This window comes from Fusarium falciforme, chromosome 6 (assembly GCF_026873545.1).
Source record: "Fusarium falciforme chromosome 6, complete sequence".
Taxonomy (NCBI): domain Eukaryota; kingdom Fungi; phylum Ascomycota; class Sordariomycetes; order Hypocreales; family Nectriaceae; genus Fusarium; species Fusarium falciforme.
The window spans coordinates 3,068,848-3,092,901 of record NC_070549.1 but is presented as its reverse complement, the minus strand read 5'-3'; the positions used below and the strand labels follow the sequence as shown (position 1 = coordinate 3,092,901).

Below are 24,054 nucleotides of genomic sequence, written 5' to 3'. Positions count from 1 at the left end.
AGACCAGCCAAATGGTGCCGGCTCGCATGCTTCGGATCAAAATAAACAAGAACCGGAACAAAGAAATAAGACGAGGGTAAGAGATAAAGGGATAATATGTTCACGTGTCGGCATCAAAAAGAATAAATAGGCAAGAAACACATCTGGCGGCATCCTCGGTTTGACACCTCAACAAGAGGCATCATGCCCGAGGGGCCGCCGTTGGGCCAGTGGCCTTTTCAGACATGGCCCAAAACGACTCCGTATGCACTTAAGCCACGGGGGCAATAGGAGCAACAGGGGGAGCAGGGACGTTGCTCAGATCAACCTCGGGAGGGATCTCGCCGGGGGCATTCTTCTGAGGGCAGTCCCGAGAGATGTGACCGGCCTCGCCGCACTGGTAGCAGGTCTTGCCAGCAGTGTTAAGAGGGCCACCGTTGGGAGCAGTGCAGTCCCGGGAGATGTGGCCGAGCTTGCCGCAGGCGTAGCACTTCATGGCCTGAGCCTGGCAGTCACGGGCAAAGTGGTTGGGGCCACCGCACTTGTAGCAAGTAGCGGGACGGGGGCCGCCAGCGAAACCACCACGGCCGTAGCCACCGGCGAAGCCGCCGCGGCCCATGGGGGCGCCACGGCCAAGAGCAGGGCCAACAGGGTTAGGGCAGGCGCGCTATTAATCCGTTGTTAGTCTCTGGAGCATCGAGAGATGGCGACAAGAGCATACAGCAAGGTGACCAGGCTGGCCGCAGTTGTAGCAGCGGCCGCTGGTGCCAGTACCGCTCAGGCGGAGAGTAGGGCAGTCAGCCTGGACGTGGCCCAGACCCTGGCAGTGGTAGCACTGCTTAGCCTCGGTGGTACGGGGAAGAGGGCAGCCGTTGGACTCGTGGCCTAGAGAGTATTAGATATCAACGATGGTAGTTGTCGAGATTAAGATGCATACCAGGCTGCTTGCCTATGACATGTAAGTTAGCGCCAATAATCGTTCAAGAGGGGGGACAAATCCTACAGTTGTAGCAAAGTCGCTCAGCAGAGGAGCAGACCTCAGCATAGTGGCCAACATTGCCACACTTGTAGCAAGCACGTCGAGAAAGAGAAGACATTTTGAGGGTATGTGTCTGGTAGCTCGGTTAGTAAAAGGGCTCATCGAGCGTGTTGCAATGCGTGGTTGCGGCGCGGAAACCAGCCCCCCTCCGGTTCGTCCCATGGTCGTTCGTATCAAGTTGATTCCAGATCTCGATGCGCGATTATTAGGAACCTCCGTATCGGATCCTAGAAGACAGTCCATGGTGCTGACGTGAAGCCAAGCTCATATTGTCGATCAACCACAAATGCGATCGTTGGTGGTAAGCCCAGGCGACAATCGCAAGCGCAGTATGAGGAAGCGAGCGGCGAAGTGTCAGGCCATGTTATTCAGTGCGGCAACGACGATTAGGTAGAATATGATCGCATCGCATTCGTAGCATCGGGACGAGAGTTGATGACGATGGCGGCGCGATACTTGGACGTTGGTGTTATCGGCCCTCGTTGATGATTGACCTTGGTGCTGAGGTCGAAACCCCGCACCTCATCTCGCTCGGAGGGGCAATCTGAGCATCAGGTTTCGCCGTGAAAGCGCGACGTCGACATGCGACGCGACATGATCAAGCGCCGACGCGACGGACGATATCATGAAGATGTCGAGTCGCACACAGCGACGGCCAAGAGCGGGAGTCGTTTGTAGGTGGACCGATGCTTGAAGCTTTCGAAAACGCGTGATTTCTTGCCGGTCGGAGGGGAAATTCGAGTACAGACGAACAGATCCGGAATGCGACAAATAGCCAAATCGAGTCGGTCGTTTTCGGACGATGAGGGTTCGAAAGCCAACGTTGCGACAGGAGGAGGTCGTCATCCAGAGGCTTGTCGCGCAACCAGAGGGGGACGAAGCGAAGGAGGGGCAGCAACACACGGCAACACAAAAAACGCAATGCAGCAGCAAAACCACGCTTTTACCGGTTGTCACATACCTTTTTGGCCTGGAAAGCAGGTTGATGGGTAAAAGAAAAGAAAGCTTTAATAAGAATATATCCAAACGGTGGATTATGGATGGTTGAGGCTTATCCAAAGATGATTGATGATAATGATAACCAAGAGATTGATTTCCCTCGAGAGTTGTTTTTTCGTTCTTTGTTCCCAAATGGAAATTTATTTTTTGATTAAAAAATTTTCGCACGAAGGAAATGAGGGGAGACAGACACCCGACCACACACACACACAAATCAGCCAGAGCCAGTGGACGGACGGAGCTGGAGCCCGCGAATGACTACGACTCGACTGGAAACCTACTACCTACGACCAACGGATTCCATTGTGGGTAGATTGTGGGGAGGGGGCGACTCGGGCAGCAGGCGCAAGCGCGTGGGAGGAGGGGAAGCAACCGGCGCGGGTTGGTTCTTTTCCCACTCATCCAGTGGATTTGCTCGCTCAGAATCACGCGCTGAAAGGAAGCACTGGCTTGGATTTGGGGGGGACATCCAAACATCCTCTTGGGACGGAATCACGGAAGCAGAGGGCGAAAGGGGAAGGCGATTCATCGAGTCAAGCCGGGGTCTGGAGTCCCGTCCCGAGTCAAGGCAAAACCGTCCAATCACTAATTGCCTAAAGGCGCCCTTGGCCTCAAACCTTCCCTTCCCTTCTTGGGGTTGGGCATCTCGTGAGTCGTGGCTGTCTTGTTTAGGGAAAGGGTGAGTTGAGTGGTCCGAGGGGAGAGAGAGGGTTGTGAGGGTTGTTTTGCCGCTAGGGAGGAAGGAAGCAGGAACAGTGTCTTGCCTTCTGGCCGTGTTCCTGACATGGGTGGGTGATGTTTGACTCGGGGTATTCACGTGATGAATCTTGAACTTGATCCAACCTCTATCGTTGGTACCTTCAATATCAGAGACAGCTTACTTCTAGCTCCGTCATTCTCATGCCCAACGACTCGAAAATAATTCCTTCTCCCCATCAATCACTCAAGGATATACCAAGACTCACATCCGGTCGCAGGGGCAAACCGCGTGATGTCTTCAGGATAACAACAGCCGCAGCCCGGGCCATTTCCGTCACGCTGGATCCAGTCCCCCGAACCTCGATGGATGTTAATATCCCCTACCCGGCCCGGTCAAAAAAGATAGGCTGATTTCCGGGCGCTCACCGATCGGGTTCCATCGTCGCTGGATCCTCTCAGCTCAACCCCAGTCCTCGGCTCAGCCTGGGTGACCAGACGCTTACATGACACTGATACGAGTAGTATCCTTTACAGAAACGCCCTTGTTTATAATTGCTTTTTTTTCTGTTAAATCATGTGGTATCTATTCGCCAAGTTTGGCTCGCAAGACTCCTCTCTATCTACGTATTGTTCTGGTCTCTAACGTTGTGATGCTGTTTAAACTCGCTAACAAGCTGTCATATATGCGTGTAAAATCATGTACGCTCAATCAAGAGCACCCTCGCTAGGGCTTCTAAAATCCAATCCCTCGCATGTCCTCCATTGCCCAGCATGACGCTTCCTTCAACCAGACTCCCTTCCATTGTACTTGCGCAAATAGCAGACCCCCGGGTCAACATCAAAGACTAGGATTACCGGCTCATCGGTTCCCTTATGCAGTTGGCATTCGAGCTACTCGTCCCACTTCCGAAGGATGCGGTGGGAGCGGCACGTCAGCCATAGGGGCAGTTGATCGAGGAGCCGCCTCGACCACGTAAGAAATGCCGTCCTCGGACACGTAAGAAGGCGGCCGGGGTCCAGACTGAGCTCCAGGTCGCAGCTGAGAAAGATCAACATCCTCATTACGTTGCCAGAATAAACGGTCGGGGTCGACTCGCTACGCATGGTCAGCCTCAACAAATTCACCGCAACTGCAGGATCAAAACACAACGTACCACTGTCTCTCGCCAACGACCATAAGCTGGCGGCTGACACTTTGTCACTTCACTTTCTATGCCGACCGCTTCTTCGTCTCGAGCAAGGACAACCGGGATGGGCACAGGAGGCACGGCGTATCGTGGAGGTCCACGGTAGCGTGGGGGTCGGTTTGCGCGCATGGCTGCTTCGCGGTTACTCTTTATAACGAGGATGCAAAGTCGAACAAGGCCATGGAAGAAGAAGATGGTGGCAAAGAGGATGACCATGATGAGCATGATGGTCATCTCGCGAGTGTTGACCTTGTGGGTCATCGAGAGGGTGAGATCTGAACAATTGATTAATACCCTTTCCCAAGTCATTGAAGTACGGTGTATATGGTGACTTACAAACAGTGACGAGAATAATGAGAAACAGACCAGACGCAAAGCATCGAATAATCTGTGCTCGCATACGCCTTGACCGGATCCATGGCAGACAAAACATGAAATGCTTCGGATGCCGTCTCGCATTGTTCCTACGAGATCGATGTCGAGATCGAGATCGATCATGGTGATGTCGTCGCCTTCGTCGTCGGTCAACCACAGATCCTCCAAGAATCTCAGCAAGTTGCGCCTCAATTGGGTCCATATGTTCACGACGCTCCCTGCGCTCACGGCGTTCTCGACGTTCGCGACGAGCCTGTCTCGATTCTGCTGAAGGCGTAGCCACGGGGTCCGGTCTCGCAGGCGAAGATAGCTCTGACGGCTGGGTAAGTGGGAGCAGCGGCGCGGGAGAAGCAGTCGTGTTGCGAGTCTCATTTGTTAGTGACGAATTGTTGTTTCCCCATGTCCGGAGGAAGTTTGGTACACCAAACACCCGAGAATGTCGATTCGTCTGATTGGGGTTTGAGTCTTGGGATTTGATGCTCTCGATTTCCGCCAGCTGAGGTTGCGCATTCGTTGATTGAGGTTGACCTCGACGGAACAGTCGAGAGAAGGGGTTATTCGTACGTGACTCTTGCATATCGGGCTGGCCTTCGATGTCGACATTGCTCCCGTTAGATTCTCCCTGGCGCTCCATGTGAGCCTGTCGAATGAGATTGGAGCGCAGTCGCTCCATGGCAGGGCTATTCAAGTTCATCGTGTCTTGTAAATGCGACAGGGCGTAGGCCGCTACGTCTCGGACAAACGACTACGTGAACAATGTCGTGAGATTAATTCGATAGCAGACAAAGAGGTAGCACTCTCAACGCAAAAGATGTTGTCGTAGCATCAGGGGAAGCATCTCGGTCATGGTTTGGGAGGGCAGGGGAACAAGATAAAGACGGGTTCAAGAGCCCGTCTCGAACCTGGGACCGCAACGCACAAGAGTGTGTGAACGAAGACGGCGATGATAACAAGAAGAGAGACAAGAAATCAATAAAAAAGAGGGGACAAGGTTGACGACCAGCGCCGGGTCAATATGATCTAATTACCTAGTGGGCTCTCGAACGCCCCGTCGAAGGAGGTTCATGTGTTCGTACGAGACCACGGACCCCCCCTTAGCCAAGCCAAGCCTAAACGACCCATGATAACGGGTCCCCCGACGAGAGGATCAGGGACGTGCCAGGGCGAACCCAGGGATCGATGTCGCGATTCTGCGACATGGGGCCCTGTTTTAGAGGCTCAGAAGGCCTGAAGACGGAGTGACAGAGGCAAGGGCCATGACGGCTGGACAAGGAACGTCCCCGTTGTGTGATTTGTGATTGATTGCAGAGACTTTACTCTGGCGTTTGCTACTCTGTCGACTGGTTGCGGGAACGACATGACTCTCTCTTTTCCTCCTCCCTTGTCAGTCCCCCCTGGTTTTCTTAAGAGATAAACACGCCATGCCTGCAACCGGCCTAACACCAACGAACGGCGCGCACCGTAGCAAGAAAACGTGGGATGTGGAGAACAATAGTCGAAGCTTCAACACATCCAGGGGCAGGTCTCCGGAGTAGGGGTGACAAAAAACACCAGACTAACTCAGTAGCGTCGGGATTGCCATGGCACGCTCAATACTGTCTTGATATACTCAAAGATATGCAACATAGTACTCCAAGACTTGTACATCATTTTGATGTTCTTTCTAAGTGATATCTCTTTCATAGAGGTCATCAAACCGGCGATCAAAGTCAACACTCTCGTTATGATATGGTAGCGTTAGTCTCGCGTTTTTTGCTACCCCCAGGCACACTTAAAAGCTAGTCTAGATCCGGCGTCCGTGTCTCTGTTTGTCCGTCTCGGGTAAAGGCACGCCCTCATTTTCTTGCTGCGGCAATTGGCCAACCACGACCTGCAGAGGGAACACCTGAAACCTGAGCTCTCACTTTTTGGCTCTCTGCTCCAGCTGGACAAAAGCAAGCCACATGAGGAGCACGATTGGATGGTGATGAAGGCCTGGGTTGTCCGAGGGGCGTCACAGCCTGTCGAGGATACAAAAGACTATTGGAAGACCTCTGTTCCCTTTGAATCTTGTATTTCCCTCGTGTTTTGCCGTGGCTGTTTCCAAAGGAGACGCAGGGACCTACTATCCATCGACTATTTGCAGATAGTGAGATTGCCTCGACGACGATGGACAGACATCATGATTGCGACACCGTGCCCCCCAGCTCAAGCTCCTCATGTAATTACAAAGTCTTACATGTCTCATACTTGATACATCCACCTGAACGCCTCAAGCCCTTCCCGATGCTTTCAGAAAGAAAAACAAACAAATTATACATGCAGGCTCCAATAAGTTGCGCTTTTCTAGCCCTCACGAAACACCTCTGTCCTGTCCGCCAAGACGACAAGTGTTGCCACTCCCTGACAATAGTTGACAGGTTAAGCCACGTCAACTTGCTTCGCGATCGAGTTTGCTGGAGATGTTGCCAAAAACGATTGCCCTTCTTCAGTTGGCTTATTGCCCCTCGACAAGGAGTTGTATCAAGGGCAGACCATCGTTGGCGAACCTTCGTGTTGTTGACACGCCATTATCTCGAAATAGTTCAGACACGGACAGTGGCAGAATTAGGATATCGCCCAGCACGTGTTGCTGGCTCATTTCAGCTCGCCAAGAAGCATCTTGCGGTCCGATGATGCGGAAAGCACTGGATTCTCCGTTAGCTCACAACTCGCAGATTCTGCCGGCGCAAGAGACTTACAGATGGGTTCCTTTCCTGGCGAGAATTCGGCGCAGTTTACAGTACCCTTGTGACCGGGAAGCTTGTAAGCGAGCTTGCCAGTCTCGCTGGACCAAACCATGACTGTGCCGTCACCTGATGCTGCTGCGATTCTCTTGCCCTCAGAGTCCCAGCTAGCACCCATCAGGTTCTTCTCCAGACCCATTGTCGCACCATCAAAAGTCCGAATGTGTCTCTCCGTGGGAGCGAACGGCCGAATATCCCATGTCCGTACAGTCGAGTCCATGGCATAAGACACAAGCGACTGGGAGTCGGGTGAAACTCTCAGTGACATGATGGTATCCGAGTGTCCCAGCATCGAGTAGACCACCGCCTTCTTCCTCAAATCCCACACACGAATGTCGTTATCAATACCGCCTGCATATATTTCGTTGCCAGCTTCCGAAACAGCCACGGCAGTGATTGGGAATTCGGTCTGGATGTAGTCGACAGCATTCTTCGATCGAGGATCCCAGATTCCAATGGTCGAATCATCACTGCCACTGACCAGTAGCTCCTCTCCTCGCCTGCTGATGCCCACCGTGTTGATGATTTCCTCGTGTCCGACGTATCGACGAATTCGCGTTCCAGATGTCAGATCCCAACTCGCAAGGTGCATGTCGGCAGATGCGCTATACAGGATTTCCGAGTCGCGCGACCATTGTAGATCCAAAATCGCACCGCGGTGCCCGTTCAGTATTCCGTAGTTCTCGCAATCGCCATATGTTCGCCAGAGCACTAAAGAGTCAGCCCATGTTGCACGCGTCACGTCGTTGTGCTCTTACTCAGAGATCTGTCCATTGATCCAGACGCAATCAAGTTTCCAGTAGGATCAAACTTGGCTGTAAAGATCTCGCCCGAATGTCCTGACAGCTCCATAACAGGAGCTTGAAGGGCACTGGTTCTTGGGGCCTGTTCAAGTTAGTCTTTCACATCTCCACGGTTTCGGGATTTATCAACTCACGCTCTGAACGAGGGCATTGCCAGACGCGTTAAGACGCGCGAGAGCGCCAGTCGAAGAGCTAACATTTTGCCGCTTCACGAGCGACTGAGACGAACCAGGATCGTCGTCGGCGGGACGCTTCTCTGCAGACATGTTGGGCTCGGTGGGGTTTCGAGGGTCAACTGTGATGCAATGCGACGCTGATTATCCAAATGCGCTCGACGCTGGCAAACTTTTAGAGCTGTAAAGTGAGCTTGGAGCTGCCTCTTGCATGCAGCACGACGATGGTGGTGGGCATGGAAAGCAAATCGAGTAGCAACGGTTGATTGGTGGCCGGGCCGAGAGTTGTTCCTGACATCGGCGCTTCAACACTCCGTCCACCGACTTCCAGGGTGACGTTGGGAACTGGCCTTCACTCCTGTACTGGTGGTCCAAGATTAACGATTCACGGTATTCCTAACGGCTTCGAATCCGGCATTCTCCTGGCTGGCTTCTCTTACTTTCACATTGCCCATATCTCCTCCGCCCAACTACCGAGCTCGTCGCACGTCCTACACCCAGTGCGCCCCGCCAGATTCCATCCCCATCCACAGACATGTCGGCCAGCAAAGCGTCCCGCGTAGGCGAGGAGTATGCCAACCCTCAGCGCCAGCTTTATCGCAATAACGACATGTATACTAACATTGTGGTAGAATCTGGAAGTACGCGAAACCCGACCGATCCTTGGCGCAAATGTTTGTCTGACTTGGAATCACAGAACCCGAATCGACAAGGTCAATGCTGAGCTGGTCACATTAACATACGGAACCATCGTCGCACAACTCTGCAAAGACTACGAGAGCGACTATGTCGAGGTCAACAAGCAGCTCGACAAGATGGGCTACAATATTGGGCTGCGGCTCATTGAGGACTACCTTGCCAAGTCCAATACCATGAAGCGATGCGCCAACTTCCGCGAGACGGCCGAGATGATTGCTCGTGTATGTGCGCATCATAGACATGGACAATAAGATAACTAACAGGACCTCAGGTCGGATTCAAGATCTTCCTCAACATTACCCCCCAAGTTACAAATTGGACGAGCGACAACGACCAGTTCTCGCTTGTGTTTGAAGAGAACCCATTGGCCGACTTTGTCGAGCTTCCCGACGACGGACGAGCTCAAGATCAACTCTGGTACTCCAATATTCTGTGCGGCGTACTACGTGGGGCTCTAGAGATGGTGCAGATGCAAGTGGAGGCTCACTTTATCAGTGATATTCTCAGGGGCAACGACAGCACCGAGATGAGGGTTTCGCTGATTCGATACATCGACGACGAGCTGCCGCCTGAGGATGACTGAGCCTGTCAAGGACAGCCAAGACAATGATTGGACGGAAACCGCGCAGAAGACGATCGGCAGGTCAAGCTCTTTATTCATATGTGGGAGCTATGGAGGTCATCTACGACAAGCCGCTACACAGCATCTATGACGATCTAGTGCCGATCAGGGCAATATTCTAAACAACCCGAGATGGATGGGCAAGATGCGATTTTTGAGTGTAGAGCTAGGGATCATGGCACGTGTAGATACCCATAGAAGAGGCCGGCTGTCAGCCACGTGCGAGGCTAAGGACAGGCGCATACCTCACCCTCGAGCGCTTCACGCTGGCGCACATCAAGATCAAGTTATTTGAAGTCATAGAACAACTTGATGGAATTCATTACAATGCCGGAACAGGAAGAGCAATGCCAACTCAAGTACACAATTCAGCCTGGTGCCAGCAACCTCAACCCCGCCGGATAAATAGTTGATGTCAGGTTGCTTCGGATTACACGGATAGATTGATAAGAACCCCCGCGAAAGGGACCACGATACAACACAAGTGGGTTAGAGCAGCCCAGCCCAGCCGACGGGATGGATTGTCAGTGAGACAAGATTTGATAGTGGAGGTACATCTCAGAAAACGGACCCAGTGGAAACTCAGGCCAGAATGATGGCCACTCAATGTGCCTGCCTCAGGCAACTGGGGCTACTTTTCAACTCCCTTTTCACCTGCAGTCTCAAGAATACGCACTCCGGTTTGAAATTTACGTACCTACACACTCAGGCATGGCGTCCCAGCCGCATGGGAGATCAGGGTCCTGTGGGGTGACGCGATTGCTGGAGCGTCAAGCCCCTGAAGAGCGGGCCTCTACCCGTACCAAGCTCCCAGGGCCAAGCGCGCTGAATCCCGTGCATCTCCCACTGAAGCTCACTGGACTCGATGAGCCTCACAGGGCAGTCACGGTCGGGTCGGCGTCTAAAGCTCCTTCCATGCCGGCCGAACGCGGGTCTGGAGAGTCCTGGGGCTGATCCAGCCTCCCCCGGTTGTCGGATGCCAGCCTCTTTTCTGCATGGGCGTGTATCAGCTTCAGCCTTGGGGTCTAAGCGATTGTCAATCCGCAAAACAATACTGAAAGAAGGGAATAAAAGAAAAGAGATCGACTGAAAGATACGCATCAATGGCTTCAGAAAATGCTTTTTTTGTCTTCAATTCGCCCAGAGATCTATCGGGAACCATCCCGATGTACCATCCCTTTAACTGCATCTTCTCCCTTAAACTCATGATCGATCCGACCCCTTAGCCGCAAGGACTCAGAGGCTTGTGGATCTGCCCCAGGCCGGCCCAAGGCTTCAGGCCCAGCCAAGTGGAAGTCCAGCCTTGTCATTTCGCCTTTTGCCTTTTTGGCGCAAGTATTTGTGTACTTGTAAATTGCTTGCGTCTAGCCGTTTAATGGAACGAGACGCATCACCACCGTTCCGGGTCAAGCTAACAATTAAAATGCAAAAAGTCGTTCAAGAGATGCCGTAGACAGGACGACGACGAGAATTATCCAATTGGGAAGCCAAAATAGGGAGGGAATGGAAGGGAACAGCGAGCAAAAAAGTTTCTCGTCCTCCCACCGCCCCAACCAGCGACCACGTTTTTTCGCCCACAAGTGTCTTGCTCCCTCTCACACCCTCTCCCGTTGATTACTCTCTTTCTTCCTCCTCCATCACCTCACTTTGCTCGGCTTAGTGCCGCCTCGGCTTTTGCGACTTATCTGCGAGCGCGAACCTCACCAAGTTCCCCTCGGCCTCAGATCAGACAGATCAGACAAACCAGGCAGACCAGACAGACCAGACGAGACAAACTAGGACGGCTTTGACTGGGTCTCTCGTCTCGTTCAGCCGCCCTCCACTCAGTGCCCGTCGGCAGCGTTTGAGCCTCTCCGTTTGCTCCAGTCAGTGCCGGTACGGTACCTTCGCGCTCAGGTACCTTACATACGGTAGCGAGGTACCTGTCCGACCTTGGGGGCGGTTCCGCTGGCTTCTCCGAGTTGCGCTACGGAACCAGAAGTACCTGCAATTTGCGTGCGTCTCCCGCCGGACCACAAGTACCCTCCCACCCCTGGCAATCGCCCGACCCCAGTCACGTTCTTTTTTTCTGGCAGAACCCAGCGCTGTGCTGCACTGAGCAACTGAGGCAGGCCATCACCTCAGGCAAGGGACAAGCCCGGCGCCCACTTTCCACTCCCAGTTACCTCGACACTCCGCCAAATCCAACCTACACCACCACCCGACACCATACCTACTCATTCTCATACTCCCCCCCAACTCATCACCGCGACATCGACTCTCGGTCGACCATCGCATCGCCGTTGCGGCTTCGCTCTTTTTCATATCTTCTCTCAGCTCGCCGTTCATCATCGCCGATTGCCGACACGAGACACGATCCTCCCAATTCCCGCTTCCTGCCACTCGCCTCTCATCTCCCAGTCTCGCGATCCTCGCGACCCTCGCCCCCCGCCCGACCGCGCGCCTCACATCTTGGACCGCGTCCACGGGTCCTCAGCTTGGGACTCCTCCGCGCCTCGTGGGATCGCTCCCCGTCACGTCCACGTCGGGAGGCTGCCCAGCGCCGCTCCGCCTGGTGGCACGTCCCCGTGGCTACACGAGCCCCCGTCTGCTGCTGCCGCCATCGTCGCCGCCGCAGCAGAGCCTTTAGGCCTCTCACTGCTTCTTCTCCTGTCGTCTCCTAACCCGCCACGGCCATGAATCCAAACGTCAATATGGCCAACATGAACCCCATGGGCGGCCCTGTTGGCGGTGCCCCCATGCCCATGATGAACAACGGTGCCATGAACCCCCAGGCTGCTGCTGCCGCTGCCGCCGCCGCCGCGTCTCGCCAGCAACAAGCAAACGATAACCAGCGCAGCATTCTCAACACATACATCTACGAGTACTTTATCCGCATGGGCATGTTCGACTGTGCCCGTTCGCTTCTGTCGAGCGACCAGCAGGTCAACGTGCTCAAGGACGGCGCGAACCGCCGTCGCGACGAGAACGGCAATCTCATCAACGGCGTCGGCGACGACCCCATGGACACCGACTCCAAGGACGACATCGATGCCAAGCTCCCCGACGATCTGCCTCCGCCGAAGCTGCCCATGCCCGCCTCCGACACCTCCTTCCTCTACGAGTGGTTCTCTGTCTTTTGGGACATATACTACGCGCAGCGCGCCAAGAGCAACAACAACACTATTAACCAATATGTTGCGCACACCCAGGTATGCTTATTTTCTTGAGTTGTCTCCGTCAGTTGCTGCCATACCGAGCATGTCATCGTTGGTTGTCTTACCTCCTATCGAGAATTGAGTCGACCGCGCTGGCTGCTCGTGTCCCCCTAACATTTGGTAACCACTTTCGCTGGTGGCCAATGCTGACCCTCGGTGGCAATGTAGCAACAGTCCCGGCTAAAGCAGAATCATCAGCAGGAACTTCTGCGCCAGATGCGACCAGACATGGCCCAACAACAATACCAAATGATGCGAAACATGCAGAATGGCAACATGGCTGCCATGAACATGAAGCAGCCTCTTGTCCGCACCGCCATGGCTAACGCCAACAAGTAAGCATTTCTGTCAGTGTAGCGAGAACTAAGCTGACTGTTTCACTCAGCCCTCAGATGCAGATGGTCCAGCAGGCCAAGCAGAACCAGATGCAACGAGACCCTTCCGGCATGGACGGCCGAGACAGACCCTCCTCTCCGGCTTCTGGGGAGAACGCTCCGTCGCCGTCTAAGAGACAACGTCTCGAAGGTGGCCCTTTCAACCCTAACCAGCCCGGCGCCATGATGCCTAATGGTCGTCCTGGTCAGGGCATGCCTGGACAGCAGATGCCCGGCGGTCCTAACGTCGCCGCCGCTCAGCAGATGCTTACCGCCAATGGCATCAACCCCAACACGCTACACCCGCAACAGCTGCAGACATTTGTCAACGCCCCTCCCGCCGCCCAGCAAAAATCGATCGCCACCTACTCTCAGAACCTCCAGCAGCATCACGGAACCCAGATGGGGGGCAACAAGATGCCCAATGCCCCTCAAGGACAGGGATCGCCGATGATGGCTCAGGGCCCCGATGGAACTGCTCTCAACGCATTCTACAACCCGGGTGAGATGGGTGGCCCAGGTGGCATGCGGCCGGGACCTAACGGTCCTCAGACTGCCGGGGGCAGTAACCATGCCCTCCAGGACTATCAGATGCAGTTGATGCTTCTTGAGCAGCAGAATAAGAAGCGACTCATGATGGCTAGGCAGGAGCAGGATACTATCGGCAACGGTATGCCCAGAGAAGGCGGCCCCGGCCAACCAGGTGGCCCTCCAGGACCTAACGGACAATTCCCAGACACATCTCCTCAGGCCATGCGAGCCGGCGCCTCACCCAACCCTGCTGAGCAGATGAAGCGCGGCACGCCCCAGATGAACAACTCTGGCATTCCTTCACCTGTCCCCGAGGGCGGCCAGTCTCGCGGCTCTCCCAACCCGGCGATGAACTTTATGAACAACCACGTGGAACCTGGTATGCCACCTCACTTCTTTAAGGGAATGGAGAGCAACATGGCTGGCCAACCACCTATGAACGGTAACATGCGGCCTCCCAGCTCGCATCCTGGCCAGCCTTTCAACGGACAGATGACGCCGCAGATGATGGCACAGGCGCGTCAACAACAGGCTCAGCAGGGTCAGCCAGGACAAGGACCTCAAGGTCAGCAATGGCAACAGGGACCCAATGGCCAGATGGTGCCTCAGCAGATGCAACAGGCCAGCCCTCAAATTCAAGGAACGCCCCAACAGCGATCAATGCCTCCTCCTCAGGCACCACCGGCGAACAACGCCAACAACCGGACGACTGCTTCGCCTCAACAACCAGCGGCTGCTCCGCCTACCCCTAGTCAGGCTAACAAGGCAGCACCCAAGAAGAAGGAATCCAAGGCGGCCAAGGACAAGGTAATTCACTCTAATTACATGCTTGTCATTTATACTGACAAATCTTGTAGCGTACTGCTGCTCAGAAGAAGTCGAATCCCAACCTCAACAACGCGGGTGCTACTCCCTCTGGTGACAACAATGACCAACAAGAGACGCCTACTCCCGCAACTCCCATCAACGCCAACGCCAACCTCAAGAACGGACAGGCTGGACAGAACAACCAGCCTACCACAGCACCTGCCCCTGCTGCTCCCGCCGCTGCAACCAGTGCTCCTCCAGCTCCGCCAGTGGCTCCCCAGGGCCACGACCCTAACCAAAACATGGCCATGGATAACACCTTTGGCGGCATGGTATGTGCAATTATGCGAAGAGTACTAGGCGAGATTGCTAACTCTAGATGCAGTTTGATATGGGTCCTAGTATGGAGCTGGCAAATCCTATTGACGGCAGTAACGTGCTCAACGACTTTGACTTTGACTCGTTCCTCCACGATAATGACGGAGACAACGGGGCCTTTGCCTTCCCGGAGGCGTTCTCAATGGACAACGAGATTGGAGCGGATTAATGGCACTTGCGAAAGAGTTGGGTCGGCATTACGCATCTTGGGTCACACTTAATCAGGCATCATTCGTCACGGCGTTTTATGTGGAAACTATATCATGGTCATGCGGCGATAGGTCTTGGAGGATTTCCCTCCTCCATGGTGGCTTCAGGGGAAAAGAGCCTCTATTTGTTTTTGTTTTGTGCTTTGTTGTCTGTTGTTTACGTTGGCTGCGGTGGTAGTGGATGGATGGATGTATGTGGTGGTGTCGGAGGTGTTGTGTTGTTGCCGTCAGTCGTTGCTCAAGCTGGTTCCCTACTAAAGCTCGTTTCGACACCCCCTTTTGCGTTGGCTTTTTCCTTTGGGACTCACTCACACGCTCCTCGCACGTCTCCTTTTCTTTCTACTTCTGTGGACCTTTTTTCTTGTCTCTTGTCGCTGGTTTGATTTGTTTTTTGGGTTCCCTTGGGTGGTGATCTCTGAGGAGGAGAAAGAAAGAGATGAAGTCAGTTCAGTTGGTTGGGATCCATGGCTGAGAGCCATTCTGTGTAAAGTGTTGTTGGTTTATTACTCGGTGTATCGATGTTGGCGAAAAATCACATACCACGTTTGCATTTTATTAGTTGCTTTTGCTCTCTATCGTTGAAGCAGGAATAAAAACTTCTAGTTTCACTACTTGTCCGTGACGCAAGTGAAAGTATGCATGACGCATTAAAGGTCTGGTTCACTTATTCATGCTGCAATGGCACCATCTCAATGAGTCAACGATTATGCCCCTGCTTAATTGCAGTCATAAATATCGTAGTGTTTTCTTTTCCTAGATATCTACACCAATTCCGTTGCGCCAGCGTTTTCATGTGGGGGGTATCTCTAAGATTCTAAGACAAAGAAAAGAAACATGACAAAAAGCTGGTTATAAACAGAGGCGCTCAAAACACGGTAATCGTGGGCTCTTGCAAGAGACCTTTTTGCAGCCGTCACGGCAACGATGTACTGTGTACTCGTGGCAATACACGAGTGTGAAGAGGAATCAAGGAGGCGCAGCCGGAGCTGGCAAGAGAAGCAGAGACAATATCGACCGACACTCTCGTCTATGTGGTTTCGTAGACGGCGACGTAGGCGACTTCGAGCATGTTTTCGTAGCCATCCTGAGTAGCACCGTTGGGGTCACCCTGTTTCGTTGTTAGTTCAACTCTTTCATATATCTCTTGGTGTCAACTTACAGGCCAGTTACCACCAACAGCAACGTTGAGAAGGATGTACATGGGAGAGTGAGCAAGCGTAGCCCAAGTTCCCTCGTCACCAAGCTGAGCGCCAGTCAGGGAGTGGAAGGGAGCTCCGTCAAGCAGCCAGTGGATGGTCTCCTGCTGCCAGTTGCCGGGCCTCCTGTCCACGACAATGGACCAGGTGTGGAAACTGTTGTCGGGAATGGGAACAGCCTTTCCAAGACCCTCGGGCTCGTTGCAGGGACCGCCGCCCTCGTGGCCGCAGTGGACGGTGCCGTAGCCAGTGAGGTCACCGTTGACTCGCTCAAAGATGTCAAGCTCGCCGCAGAGGGGCCACTGAGTACCCCGACGCATGGAATCGCCGAGCATCCAGAACGCAGGCCAGATACCCTGCTTGTTGGCAGCTTCACCAGTGCGTAGAGCAGCCTCGACACGCATGGCCTTGCCCTCCTGAGCATGCCATGCCTTCTTGGACTCGAGTCGACCAGACGTCCACTCGCCGTTGGACTCCTTCCAGGGCACCAGTTGCAATGTGTGACCGCCCGAGAGCTGAATGTTGCGGTTGGACTCGGTGTACTCCTGGAGCTCGTTGTTGGTGTTGATGTTGAGCGCCACGTTCCAGTTGGACTCGCTCGGGGCGCAGCCCTGGCAGCCATTGAAGTCATCCTGCCAGACTACCTTGAAACCAGGACGGTTGGGGCACTGAATGGCCGAGGCGAGGGGAAGGACGCCGGCGAGGAAGGGGAGGAAGTTTCGCATGTTGATGGTCGATCTTCGGGTTTAGATGCCGTGTAAGTCGGGAATGGCTTAAAGGTGAAACTAGCCCGTGCGGAAGATGTTTGACAGGTACAGATCGACTGTGTGAGAATGTCTTAAAAATAGACCAAAAGAAGCTAAATAGCCTGAAGAAAGAAGCAAAAGAGTCACAGCCCGAGAGAATTTGATATCAAAGTTGTTGAATGAGGGTAAAACGCCTCCTGGGCTAAAAGGAAGGTAACCGAAGAAGGCGGTTGGTTATTTGTTGCAAAAGAAAGGAAGGGAAGGGCCGAGATATGAATATCTAGACCAGGCTTCTCAAAAGTAGGGAACGTATGAAAGGAAACAAAACACGAAAAATGGGCTGGACTCGATGGTGGTGAAGCGAAGAGAGTGGCTGGCGGGGAGCACTGGTATGTGGATGTTTTTATATCTACGCTACAAAGATGGGAAACCTTGATCTCCATACAAGTCTTGACCCCCGAAGAGAGGAGTGGAGAAGGAGATGGGCAAACGAGATGCAGGACCAGTCCAAGGTGTTTTGGCCTTGGCTATAGAGGCCCCCTGGCGCATAACACATCGCCCCCCGGGGGGGCTAGCTAGACATGGGCGAGGAAGAAGGGACGATAACAAGGTCCCCCGGGAAGAGGCATGAATGGATAAGGTAAACTGCTACCCAAACAAGCAGAAGTGGGAACGTTCGAGGTCCAGAATGAAAAAGCCAAGCGCGGTAAACTCGTGCTTAGCAGGTGATGATCAGGGACCAGACCCTCTCTCTTGAGGACTGTGATATGATACCCACGATACGTTAGTATAACAACGGGGAATAGGCCTTTAATTCGTCAAGGGTGTCTTCCGGATTGGGCTTCTAAGAAACATCCCAGCAGGAACGGAGGCTCCGGGGGTGTGGACCGGAGGAGACACAACTCTTGGGGATAAACCCGGGCGTTGTGTGGCGACGCATGATTGGAGAGTACCATCTCTTGGGAAATTTCAATCAGGGGCTGCATTCATGGAGGATTCGCCATGAGTGCACAGCAGTTGAAACGCCGCCAAGTGGGCAAACACAACGACTCTCCAGCTGAGATTCATGCTCTTTTTGACTCTTGATCTTGGCTGAAGCATACTGAAATCTTGGCCCTGATCTTGGCCAGAGAGACAAATGCGTAAAAGAGGCGTTCGCAGGGCGCTTGCCGCCGCCACCCCGTCCCCTCTGGAATGGGCCGCGCAATTGTCTGGACCTACAGGGACATGTCACTCCTCCACGATACCCATGGATATGAAACGGACAAGAGCTTGTAAGTGCGCGGCTTAAAAAAGGGGGCGCCAGGGGTTTGTGTGCGTTGCGTTGGCTGATGTGCAGCCCAAGGTCAATGGCATTGTCAAGCCAAGACCATCAAAACGTTTGATCATGGAGAGCCGAAGAATAGATACGAGTAGTAGCTTAATCTAGAACTTTCCCCCTTTGACATCTGTTTCTTCAAGTATTTTTGGAAGTCTTTTTATTTTTGGATCTGCTCTGTTCCTGTGCCTTTATTCGTATCAATCGATTCTATACCCCTTTCAGCAAAGCGCCATCTCACAGCCATGCACGCTCTTTGGCTCGACGCCGTCTACCCTACAGAAAATCAACCATTTGACTTTCGTAGCGGTAGATCCTCCATGATTTATCCCGGTAAACCTTCCATATCGCCAAGAGAAATAAACAATCCTGTAGACGATCGACAGGTGTCAAAGTGGACCACGTTCAACTCTTCTCTTTTTGCTTGATCTATTCTGTGTATGGTTGTTTCTTCAACAACTCACCTCCCCAAAGGTTTCATCGCTAGTGTAAATGAGACTTGAAGCGGTGTAGCCAACCAGAAGCTCAACTTGCCCTGAGAAAAAAACCTCTTGTTTGACCATTGATGCTGGGTGAGTTGGCAGACTTGAACCCCCCACCAAGAATCCTGAAACAATGTATCACTCCGCCTGTTCTCTCGCCACCTTGACTTGCAGCATTAAGCATGCTCTTTATCCCTTGCACGTGTCCTGGTGAAATGGTTCGAGACTCTTGGATTTGTCTCTTTCAGGTTGGTCAAGTGTGATACCTGTTCCTCGGCACTGCAGCCAAGCCTTCACCGTGTCCAACAGCTCACAGGTCGCCCTGCCATGTCGTTGCCACCTGAACTTGCATTTGTATGTTGCAGGCTGAGTATCCCAGGGCCTCAGTCGTCAGACATTCGGATCGGGTCAAGCTCACCGAGTCTCTCGTTGAGCTGTACAATCGTCTTTTCAAAGACGCGAGCTGCATCCATCTGCAACCTCATCTCGTCGTCATCCTCGACACCGCCCCATCCGTTGACTCCATTGTCTGTGTCGGCATCCATGTCCATGTCGGTATCGCTGTCCGACTCTTCCTCATCTTCCTCGTCCTCGGCGGGGTCGGTCATCATCTCAACCATCAGGACACGACACTGGTCGACGAGGCTTCGGCAGCGAATCATCTCTGTGGTTGTCATGCCCCCACGTAGCCCGTTCTCAAAACCAGGCAGTGACTCGTTAGTCTCAATGTCTTTCCCAACCAAAAGACTCGAGAAGCAGTGATCTAGCTTGCGAAGAAGCGCGAACGAGGCCTTGGGCGCAGGAGGAAACCCTCGTACGTATCGCGTAAAGTCGCTTGTGAGACGTAGTAAGAAAGGTATTTGAAGAGTTGCTGCCCAATGAATGTTAGCATGTTTCAACAAGAATGACTGGTGAACTAACGGGTGCCCGATCGCCACAACACATTGATAACGCTGTCCAGATTTTGGCAGACCTCGCTGAATTTCTTATAGCCAATAACCGAGTCGCCAGGTGCAGGAGTGCTAAACTTCTTGACGTATCGTCTTGAGGCCAGCGTGAGTTGCTCTTCCGCGAATCTCCGAACTGTGTACTCCTTGCGGCCGTTAGGCACTAGAGCTTTGGTCCTTGGCGAAGGAAGACCGGGGATATTTGTCGCAAATGATGATGCTGAAGAGGGAGCTGGAGAAGGAAGGCCACCGACTTGCGGCGGTAAGAAGCCGCCTGGGCCAGGAGAGTTCATGTCGCTGGACATGGTTTGAGTGACGGTGGTCAAGTAAGTGTGTTTAAAGAGTGGAATGAGAAGCCACAAGCTCGGCGTTAAGATGGATATTATTGGAGATGCGACTGATGTAAATGGAGAGAATTGGAGGGGAGCGGGAGGAAGGCGTTCCTTTAATGGTCCATCTTTCTTCGTCCTTGTGATTTGGTTCAGAGTTTAAAGTTGGGTTTTTATGAAGCAAAGCAAACAATAGTGCAGCGAAAATTCGATTGATTGGGAATATGTAGGCCACGATGCAAGAATATCGTCTTTCTAAAGAGTTGCGGTTCACGATTGCACCCCGCGAAGAGGATGACGGAGGCCTTGATGATGCTCAGTCATGGTGGGGTAAGCATGAGCGAAGCGGTACGTACCTTCTAGGATTCCGTCCAATAAGATAGAGAATTAGACGCTAATCATGTGACTTTAGCCGCTATCGCTCATAACCGCGTTATCGGCCCTCGCCATTGGAAAAGCTTCAATCCAGGTGTATCCGAAAATTTCCCCCCATCGACGAACATCGAAGAATCTCCATCACCTCCGCGCGAATCCCCTCTGACACCACAGTCGCGATAACCTTTGTCACCCCGACACGTATATACACACATAAGCAAAATGCCTCCCAAGCGAATCTACGTCGAGAAGGCCTCCCGCCGGGCTCCCAAGGGCGTCCTCGCCTCCACTTATGACGCTCTTACCTCCTCCGAGAACGCCGCTTTTGTCCGCAGCATTGCCATCTTTGGTGTGAGTTTTGGTTTCCCTCGCTGGAAAATGCGAAGCGACGAGAAGTAAGAGACTGACGAAATGGTTCAGGCTGCTGTGACATTCCTCTCCAGCTCCTGGGGCGAGATCCTCCTGCCTCCGTAAGTCGGCCCCAGCCCAATAGCTTTGTCAACGAGCCATATCTGACCCCAGCGCAGCCAGTAAATAACTCGCACCAATTGCGCGATCGATGAATTAAAAGAGGCGGATGATCATGATATGGGGGTCGCGAGGAGACGTGCTCCCCCGCCATGAGACAAATAATCAACAACATTGTACATTAGATGCAAACGGGGTGTACGCTTAGACAGTTGGGATTTCACGACGACCCTGTGCCTACCGGAAAAACAGGGCATTCATGATATGAAGGGCAAGAGAAATCAACATGGCCATTGCGGCTGACTTTTGGTTATGACACACAAAACAAACAATTCTTCTCTTGCTTTTTGCTTTGTGTTGAAGTCTTTTCGCGACAAGCTTCGCATCTTGCATCTTCACCGTCGTAACCTAACGGCGATGTCGGCCGTTGGGAGAGTTTGTGCCTGCCAAAACAACACTTTCTATGGGAGGCAGGAGCGATTCTGTTACTCTGTCGCAATTACACTGCACTCTCACGTTGGCCATGGAAAACGACTCCTTCAGCTTCATGTTCAATCCTCATCCTTGCAATAGATTTTGACGGCATCACACTTGATACTGGAAAGTATCACAAGGCGACCATCTTCAGCAGCGTTATCAATCAACAACAGCTTCAAAGCTGCACTTGAAGACTCAACATGGCTACGCCGACGTCTCCTTCGATGCCTCCCTCGCGTAACATCTCTGATGGTTCTGACAATCGCAGCCGGATGGCTGGCAACACTTTCGCTCAACTTGTCTCTAAGTTCGAAATCCTTGATGCCATGTCCTCAGCGAGTACTCGAAGGGACTCGCATGTTACTCCTAGGGCCGTACCAGCTGCTGTCGCTGCATCTCCCGCAATCATCGGACATAGCTCCTTCAAGCCATCAGCTCTCAAGACCCGAGATCGAAGCTCTACAGACTCCAGTCTCATATCACCGGGCTGTTTCATCCCTCCACGTCGAACCTCTCCTCGTCCTCGTCGTGCCCAAACGTTTGAAACCAAGATGCTTGTTACTCCAGCCACAGTTGCGAGTACGAAGCCAAGACAGAAATCAGTGGCGGAGAGAAGGAAGATGTTCGAGATGCAAGGCGACGCCCCTGGTGAGCTATTGATGTTGACCCAACTCACAGGGAATGACACTGATTATGGCATAGCTCCCTCAACACCTGTCCGAACATATACCAGTGCTCGATCAACTTCTAAACTGGCCCATTCCAAGAGCTGGAAATCGATCAAAACAAGTCGATCTATTCCAGAATCCCACCTCGAGGGTACCACGCCTCCCCCGCCTTCCAACGCGACTGGCAAGGTACAACGACACCCACCAAGCCATGATCAAGATTCGGCTTCAACTCTTCTTCCAGCATCTTCAGCGGATGAGCACCATTCCCACCATTTTCTTGCCCCTGAAGAGCCATTTGGCACATGGGCAACACCGATTATCCATCCGGACGAACGATGGATGGCCCTCAAGCGTGAGAGCTTTGCGGTAACCGCATTTGATACAAGTCCCAGCTACGTCAAGTCTCAGTACATCGAACCGGAGCTAGACTTCGCTCGCACCTCATTGAAGACCAATGGCAATCTCAATACTGGCCATAATCATGACGGGCCCGAGAATGGGCACTCCAAGGATGAGACCAGGCAGCATGGCTGGGTACAGAATGCTCAAAAGATGGCACACTCCTTATCCAGTTCAGCTTTGGTTGGAAAAGCCAGCTTGGGATCTCGAGAGAGTCCTCGAATTTCTGCAGACGCCATAAATGCGTTCAGATCCTTTCAGTTTCCGAGAACCGGTACCTTCAGACGATCCAACTTGCCACGTTCCAGAATATCCAGCCTTCGAAAGAAGTTTGACCTGTCCAAGAGTGATACCGTTTCTTCTCTTCCGGCTCTTGCGATAAAGCGACAAGGAACTGACTCGGGCAAAACTGAGGACTCCGACTGGTCATCAAAGCTCTCTCTCCCCAAGTCTGCTACTGATCCAAACCTTGGCACAATGACTTCACTCGCATCACGATCCAAGAGCTTCGCTCCTCGTTGGAAAGATAAATCTGTGCGTCGGCCACAAACCCCTCCCCAAAGGCGCAAAACGGAGCACAATGTTTCGCCATTGAAGCAGAAGATCGACCTGTTTGAATCCCTCGACCGCGAAAAGCCTGCCGCTAACCCAGCAAAACTGAATCCTACAAAGAAGCGTTCTGTGTTTGGCAGCCCCCAAACAATCACATCTGGCTCAGGCCCGTTCAAGGGGCTTCGGAAAACTCTGCGTCACATCTCTGCTTCCTGTCGCAAAAGCACATCTGAATGGAGTACCACAAGCTCCAGGCCTGGAAGCGGCTCCCAGCACAGCATACAAGACGTTCCTGGGGATTCTGTCAAACACTGCGCCATTGAAGACACTGAGCTAGATTCTCTTTCACCTGGCACTATTGAGTCCATTCCTGAGCGACCAGTCTTGGGGCAAACCCGTCTGGAGAACGAGATCTCCCCTCTTGATCTGGGTAGAAGATTCTCAGTGCAGCGCACCTCCATCCCTCTTACGACGTACAACATTGATGGTGAATCTGGCCTAAGTCCTGTGGCAGCGGCGCCAGCCCCTTTGTTCTCAGAATCCCAAAGCAGCAGATTCTTTAGAACCAAGATCCCCCTTATTCGATCTTCGGACCGATTTTCCCTTCCGGATTTTGGAAACCACTCTGAAGAAGCTGATGTTTTCGGGCCTACCCATTACCAACACCTTGGAGATCACGGTTTGCTGATCTCAAAGGTGCATTGCCGATTGGAGCAGCCCAAGCCAGTGCGTGCCAATGAGCTGAGAAGACTGGTCGGGATATGCAAGCAAAAGGTCCGCAAGTTGTCAGCCGGTGGCAGTGAGTAGCTATGAAGACAAGGCAAGTTCATTGGGTATGGATGGCATTATGTAGGTGTGATTGTGATTCTGTGGTTGTACTGCACCGTTTATGTAGTAGATAATGAACTCTTACAATCCATGCCCCCCTGTGCCAAGTCACTTTCATCCTTATTGATACAATGACTGACATTCACGATAATTGGCATTTACAGTGCGGTGATTCCATCATGGATTGTATTGGCGCCTGCGCACTTTGCTATGTATCTTTTCGACTAAAGCAACAAAGGTAAACTGCGATATCCCTCAAGTAAACATGAATACATGTGCTTGCGAATGAGAACAAAGAACTAGAGATGCGACAAGGGTCGAGCATCAGGGGAATCAATCTGAGATTGTCGCGTGTCATTAAAAAATGAACCAAAAAAAAAGAAGAAGCTGTGAGGTCTTGGGACCCTCCGATACGCCGCGCTACTTGTTG

The 24,054-nt window shown here is 52.8% G+C and overlaps 8 protein-coding genes and 1 pseudogene across 9 annotated transcripts, besides 1 other annotated feature; 4 read left to right on the top strand and 5 right to left on the bottom strand.

The window, feature by feature from the left end:
• Window positions 1-250: 250 nt before the first annotated feature.
• Window positions 251-1,076, bottom strand: NCS54_00853500 (Zinc knuckle domain containing protein; the record flags this gene model as incomplete). The annotated part of the gene is made up of 4 exons (XM_053153919.1): window positions 251-646; window positions 701-864; window positions 917-928; window positions 974-1,076. 4 exons carry the CDS (start codon window positions 1,074-1,076, stop codon window positions 251-253), a joined length of 675 nt encoding a protein of 224 aa, XP_053009894.1.
• A 2,511-nt stretch (window positions 1,077-3,587) lies between these two features.
• NCS54_00853400 lies at window positions 3,588-5,023 on the bottom strand (annotated as a pseudogene). Its single transcript has 3 exons — window positions 4,240-5,023; window positions 3,871-4,178; window positions 3,588-3,812 (listed from the first exon to the last, which is right to left on the bottom strand).
• Window positions 3,588-5,023: a sequence feature.
• A 1,871-nt stretch (window positions 5,024-6,894) lies between these two features.
• Window positions 6,895-8,112, bottom strand: NCS54_00853300 (Hypothetical protein; the record flags this gene model as incomplete). The annotated part of the gene is made up of 4 exons (XM_053153918.1): window positions 6,895-6,944; window positions 6,999-7,754; window positions 7,802-7,928; window positions 7,981-8,112. The coding sequence occupies 4 exons, from the start codon at window positions 8,110-8,112 to the stop codon at window positions 6,895-6,897; spliced, it is 1,065 nt and encodes a 354-aa protein (XP_053009893.1).
• Window positions 8,113-8,554: 442 nt separating this feature from the next.
• NCS54_00853200 (Trafficking protein particle complex subunit BET3) lies at window positions 8,555-9,301 on the top strand (the record flags this gene model as incomplete). The annotated part of the gene is made up of 4 exons (XM_053153917.1): window positions 8,555-8,589; window positions 8,652-8,660; window positions 8,717-8,939; window positions 8,990-9,301. 4 exons carry the CDS (start codon window positions 8,555-8,557, stop codon window positions 9,299-9,301), a joined length of 579 nt encoding a protein of 192 aa, XP_053009892.1.
• Window positions 9,302-12,015: 2,714 nt separating this feature from the next.
• NCS54_00853100 (LisH domain-containing protein) lies at window positions 12,016-14,796 on the top strand (the record flags this gene model as incomplete). The annotated part of the gene is made up of 5 exons (XM_053153916.1): window positions 12,016-12,531; window positions 12,706-12,872; window positions 12,923-14,249; window positions 14,300-14,581; window positions 14,635-14,796. The coding sequence occupies 5 exons, from the start codon at window positions 12,016-12,018 to the stop codon at window positions 14,794-14,796; spliced, it is 2,454 nt and encodes an 817-aa protein (XP_053009891.1).
• Window positions 14,797-15,863: 1,067 nt separating this feature from the next.
• NCS54_00853000 (GH16 domain-containing protein) lies at window positions 15,864-16,757 on the bottom strand (the record flags this gene model as incomplete). The annotated part of the gene is made up of 2 exons (XM_053153915.1): window positions 15,864-15,944; window positions 15,996-16,757. 2 exons carry the CDS (start codon window positions 16,755-16,757, stop codon window positions 15,864-15,866), a joined length of 843 nt encoding a protein of 280 aa, XP_053009890.1.
• A 2,204-nt stretch (window positions 16,758-18,961) lies between these two features.
• NCS54_00852900 (Hypothetical protein) lies at window positions 18,962-19,830 on the bottom strand (the record flags this gene model as incomplete). The annotated part of the gene is made up of 2 exons (XM_053153914.1): window positions 18,962-19,449; window positions 19,500-19,830. 2 exons carry the CDS (start codon window positions 19,828-19,830, stop codon window positions 18,962-18,964), a joined length of 819 nt encoding a protein of 272 aa, XP_053009889.1.
• Window positions 19,831-20,451: 621 nt separating this feature from the next.
• On the top strand, window positions 20,452-20,763 carry NCS54_00852800 (Hypothetical protein; the record flags this gene model as incomplete). The annotated part of the gene is made up of 3 exons (XM_053153913.1): window positions 20,452-20,580; window positions 20,650-20,699; window positions 20,757-20,763. 3 exons carry the CDS (start codon window positions 20,452-20,454, stop codon window positions 20,761-20,763), a joined length of 186 nt encoding a protein of 61 aa, XP_053009888.1.
• Window positions 20,764-21,374: 611 nt separating this feature from the next.
• On the top strand, window positions 21,375-23,603 carry NCS54_00852700 (Hypothetical protein; the record flags this gene model as incomplete). The annotated part of the gene is made up of 1 exon (XM_053153912.1): window positions 21,375-23,603. One exon carries the CDS (start codon window positions 21,375-21,377, stop codon window positions 23,601-23,603), a length of 2,229 nt encoding a protein of 742 aa, XP_053009887.1.
• Between the last annotated feature and the right edge of the window lie 451 nt (window positions 23,604-24,054).